We start from the raw sequence: 5,705 nt of genomic DNA, 5'->3' as shown, positions 1-5,705 counted from the left end.
CTGAAGAAGCTAACTTTTACAGAAAACTTTCATAACAACAGAACTGACAAATGCTACAGAAGTTTCAACTGAAGACACTAATTTCACAGAAACTTTCATAACAACAGAACTGACAAATGCTACAGAAGTTTCAACTGAAGAAGCTAATTTTACAGAAACTTTCATAACAACAGAACTGACAAATGCTACAGAAACTACCTTACCAACAGAAATGACAAATAGGACAAAAGTTTCAACTAAAGATGTTGATGTCTCTTAGATTTCTACATGAACAAAATAATCGTATACTAAAGGCAAAATAAGAAAAGGTTTTGTTCAAAACGTTTCCTAAGTTAACAGATTTCACAAATATTACTGGTTATCAGAGCTAAAAAAGTTAATGTTACAGATATTTTTACCTTAAGTGCTGTAGATGCCTTATGTAAAAAGATTAATGATTAATAAATATTCGGGAAATCGTAATGGATTTATTGATAATTAAACATCAATTGAAAGAAAAAATCATTTGACATGAAACGAAAAGTTTATTTGTTTGTCTTAGAGCAAAGCTACATTGGGCTATCTGCTGTATCCACCGAGAAAAATCGAACCCCGGATTTAATTTTGTAAATCTGTAGATTTAATGCTGTCCCACCGGGGGACTGATACGAAAGGTTATAAAAGTTAGTACCAAAGAATTAAGTTCTACAAAATCCTTTATTCGTCGGAGGCTCAGGTCGTAGAAGTGAAGGGTTATAACGCTACAAATCGAGGTTCAATCTCAGTGTTGGCCACAGCGAAGATAGCAAATTTGGTAGCTGTGCGCCGAAATAAAACAAACAGAAACATTATTTCCAATAGATTTAGCACATGCTAGAGAAATTATAACAAATTGTATGAAGAAATATACGCGAAGAGAGTGAAATATTTATAAATCAAGCTAATGTAATTGGTTTTAAACCCAAATAAAATCAGTTAATGTCAACCAAAATCTAAACCAGAAGAAGGTTTTACACAAACCACCCGTGATATGAAATTTAAACCGAATAAATCGTCACGAATTTTAACAGCAGTTTGATGTAATATTATTGTTTTCAACCAAACAACACAATGGTTCTCTTATGAGCTTACACAGTGTTGTAATCCCAGCTTCAGTAATTGACGATTATCGGAACTAATTTGTCTAAAACATCAAGAGGGTTTAATAAACAAATCTAAATAAAAAATATCTTACCTAACCAACTGTACCTACGCCTGATTTAATCAACCTATGTTTCAAAACGTTTTGTTTCTTCTATAATACTAATATGAGCATTAACCTATGTTTCAAAATGTTTTGTTTCTCCTATAATACTAATATGATCATTAACCTATGTTTCAAAATGTTTTGTTTCTCCTATAATACTAATATGATCATTAACCTATGTTTCAAAATGTTTTGTTTCTCCTATAATACTAATATGATCATTAACCTATGTTTCAAAATGTTTTGTTTCTCCTATAATACTAATATCATCATTAACCTATGTTTCAAAATGTTTTGTTTCTCATTAACCTATGTTTCAAAACGTTTTGTTTCTCTTATAATACTAATATGATCATTAACCTGTGTTTCAAAATGTTTTGTTTCTCTTATAATACTAATATGATCATTAACCTATGTTTCAAAATGTTTTGTTTCTCTATAATACTAGTATGATAATTAACCTATGTTTCAACACGTTTTGTTTCTCTTATAACACTAATATGATCATTAACGTATGTTTCAACACGTTTTGTTTCTCTTATAATACTGTTACGTCTCTGTATGTTTGTTTGTTAATTCTTCTACGATACAAGTCCTTTCTTTATAAAACTTGTTTATTCTTCCTCAATACAACTTTGTAATGCACTTAATTTTCACAGTTACACACACTATAGTTCACAACAATTCACTCACTTTCTATCGCGCTTAGATTTAATTGTCCGTCCCCGCCAACTATAGTTCCGATCTCTGTGTCTGCTATCCTCGGTTCCCGCCGACCGTAATCGCTGTCTTTCTTTCTCTCTGCCTGCTTCGTCTCTGTCTCCGCTACTGCTTCAACTCCGTCTCTCTCTCTCACTGTCTAGCGCACTTATATACGATAATACTGCCTGTTCTAGAAACTTCTAAGACTCTCAACACGTGCTACCAGAGTCAGTTGACGCAACGCTGTTGCAACACACTAGCGAATCTTCTAGAATATTCGTCACATGACCCCGCTGTCCTAACGCACTAGCGAATCTTCTAGAATACTTGTCACGTGACCGCCCCCCCACCCCACTGTCGTAACAATACTAATATGATCATTAACCTATGTTTCAACACGTTTTGTTTCTCCTATAATACTAATATGATCATTAACCTATGTTTCAACACGTTTTGTTTCTCCTATAATACTAATATGATCATTAACCTATGTTTCAACACGTTTTGTTTCTCCTATAATACTAATATGATTCATTAACCTATGTTTCAACACGTTTTGTTTCTCCTATAACACTAATATGATCATTAACCTATGTTTCAACACGTTTTGTTTCTCCTATAACACTAATATGATAACTAACCTATGTTTCAACAATCATATTAGTATTATAGGAGAAACAAAACGATAGTGTTGATTCTCTGTAATCGTTTTTCTTAAATCCAAGTATTAACAACAAATTATGTTCCTAATGTTAGGGGTACTGATCGTCAATGCAAAATGTATACATCTTCTATGTTTGAGAAATAAAAAACAACCACAAGACATGTTATACAGTGTTGGTCAAGATGTTTACATACTGTTCTATAATGATGTTATTGTCTACATGCTTGGAGTAGTTACTGAGTAAATGAGAAGGTAGTGTATGATCGGACAAACATGTACGAGTTGTTATTCTGGTCTGTATAAGTTCTTTTGAGCATTTGTTCGTCAAAACACACCTGTTTTGTATAAAATGGTGTACTTTTGGTATAATCTTTAACGAAACAGATCAACGCTTTGTTCAGACAATTTATCTGTACTTGGTGTAGAATCATGTCTAGTTATAGGGGGTCAAACTGCGTTGAGTAATCGAGAAAAGAAATTAACAACAAACTAGGCACTTGTTTTTTCCGTTCAAAGTTTATTTATAAACTATTACATGTATAAAACCTTTAGTAGCAGGCTCATAATCCAAACGGTTTATTTACTTGAAAAACGCACTACACTTCCTAACTATTTTCTATGCTTTTAGTTTGTGTCCTTCCATTTACGGTAAGAAGACTTGCATAATAACAGTAAATTATAAGGCAGATGCACCGAGTCTGCCAATACATTAACCCTAAAATAACACTGAAAATAATGTAATATAATAATCTTTCAATCCAAAATGTTTATGGACCTTGATAACCATTCACATAAAAAATATTCCTCGAAAAAATTAAAACAGAATAAACTGTGAAACTAGTTGAATTTGGTCAAAAACTGGATGCAGAGACCGAGAATGGATCATTGAAAAACTTAATAGTTCTATCTACATTGTTTCTAGCGGTTCTGACAAAGTAATTTTCACAACAAATGTAGTCGAACGTAATCAAGCCAAAAAGGATTTTACCTCACATCTTATATGTTGTTTAGCTTCCTCATACTTACTTTGGATTCTAGATCAAGTGTTTTTGCTTCATCTGGTCCTACTACTTTGGATTCTAGTCCAAGTGTTTTTGCTTCATCTGGTCCTACTACTTTGGATTCTAGTCCAAGTGTTTTTGCTTCATCTGGTCCTACTACTTCGGATTCTAGTCCAAGTGTTTTTGCTTCATCTAGTCCTACTACTTCGGATTCTAGTCCAAGTGTTTTTGCTTCATCTGGTCCTACTACTTCGGATTCCAGTTCAAGTGTTTTTGCTTCATATGGTCCTACTACTTTGGATTCTAGTCCAAGTGTTTTTGCTTCATCTGGTCCTACTACTTCGGATTCCAGTTCAAGTGTTTTTGCTTCATATGGTCCTACTACTTTGGATTCTAGTCCAAGTGTTTTTGCTTCATCTGGTCCTACTACTTTGGATTCCAGTCCAAGTGTTTTTGCTTCATAGCAAAAGCACTTGAACTGGAATCCGAAGTAGTAGGACCAGATGAAGCAAAAACACTTGGACTAGAATCCAAAGTAGTAGGACCATTCATCTGGTCCCACTACTTTGGATTCAAGTCCAAATGTTGTTTGTTCTGCTACTGTCACCTGAGATTCCAATTCAAGTGTTTTTGCTTCATCTGGACCTATTAATTTGGATTTCAGTCCAAATACTGTTGTTTGTTCTGTTCCTGTCACTTTAGATTCCAGTTCAGGTGCTGTTTCTTCATCTTCTTTCTTTAAGGTCGATGCCAGGTCAGAGATCGTTGTTAAGTTTGTACTGGTCAAAGTTGACTCCAAATCTTGTTTAGTTTCAGGCCAATATGTCAGTCGCTGATCATCTTGAAAGTCAAAGTGTATATCATTTTTTTCTTTTTGTCATGCTCTTCCAAACCAAAAACAAAAATTTGAAAGAACTGTATATTTTCCGTGATTATGCACAAGTTTAGAAAGTAAAAACAGCTGGGACATCTCAAGTACGAATAAAATTATTATTGAATTATTATATCTTACCTATACTGTATATAACTAGCAAATTTATTACAGATTCGTAAGGGTAAAATATAAACATAGGTTTATAATCAGCAGTCATTAATACGTGTTCTAAAAGACAAAACAATAATCTCTAAAAGATAAAATAAAACAGTTTTTATAATAAGCAGTCATTAATACATGCTTTAAAAACCAAATAGAACAGGTTTCATAATTAGTATTCATTAATACTTGCTTTAAAAGACAAAACAAAACAGACTTTGCAATAATTCTTTGCAGTTATAGAAATCTGAAGGAAGAGCATTGTGATTGACTCTTGCTTAAAACTTTCGTTTCAAGGATAACAAAAATATAAAAATTATTCATAGAAAATACTCAGCATGTTATTAGGAAGTGAAATTTTGCTAAATTAGTTTTCAAAATATCAGCGAATTCATGCAAAATCTTACAAAATATTCTATAAATGTTACTGTAACATGTTATTTAAGGTGAAATTCAGATAACCAAACATCAACCATTTCTTGAACTCAAAAACAATTCTCGAATTTTTTTTTATGTTTTCTTACGTGTTTCACAAGAGCTCCTGGTGGTAGGAATGGTAAGAGCAAGCACAAGGGCAGCTACAGTTAATATCAAGATGGTAACAATCACTAATAAAATCTTTTCTAAGTGTGTTCTCCATATCCATACAGGAGGCCTGAAAACAACAATAATAATAAGATGTAGGCTACGAGTTTATATGAATTCCAATAATTTCAGTTAACTGCCCGTTTTTATTACTTGCGACACACAATATTCGGTTAAATGCTATGCTAATTTCTAATTTGATATTTATAAACAGTGCTATTTTAATAAGACTACACTACATACAAAACATCTTTAATAATTACTGTGTACAAGACTGAATAACATATGTAAAACTGACGCTGTTAGTAGCAGAATGGGTCAACGTGAGTATATTACTTACGATGGTCGAGTGTAGATCCTACCAACGAGCTTTATGTGGATGTCACTTGGAAAGTAATACGTTTTGTGCTCAAAAACCTCTTATCAGCAGAGGTAATCAAAATAAAAGGTTGTAGCTACTATAAAAACCTGTTGTAAAGGTTGTAATAAAAGGTT

At 32.8% G+C, this 5,705-nt stretch overlaps 1 protein-coding gene across 1 annotated transcript; it reads right to left on the bottom strand.

Annotated features, from left to right (window-relative positions):
- Positions 1–3,088: 3,088 nt before the first annotated feature.
- LOC106477204 lies at positions 3,089–5,280 on the bottom strand (the record flags this gene model as incomplete). Its single annotated transcript, XM_013937795.1, has 3 exons — positions 3,089–4,054; positions 4,145–4,432; positions 5,150–5,280. Coding segments are annotated over 3 exons (886 nt in total), but the record flags the coding sequence as incomplete, so codon positions are not given.
- Between the last annotated feature and the right edge of the window lie 425 nt (positions 5,281–5,705).

Source organism: Limulus polyphemus, unplaced genomic scaffold (assembly GCF_000517525.1).
Source record: "Limulus polyphemus unplaced genomic scaffold, Limulus_polyphemus-2.1.2 Scaffold13360, whole genome shotgun sequence".
NCBI lineage: Eukaryota > Metazoa > Arthropoda > Merostomata > Xiphosura > Limulidae > Limulus > Limulus polyphemus.
The sequence above is the reverse complement of the archived record's forward strand: the minus strand, read 5'-3'. Positions and strand labels throughout refer to the sequence as shown.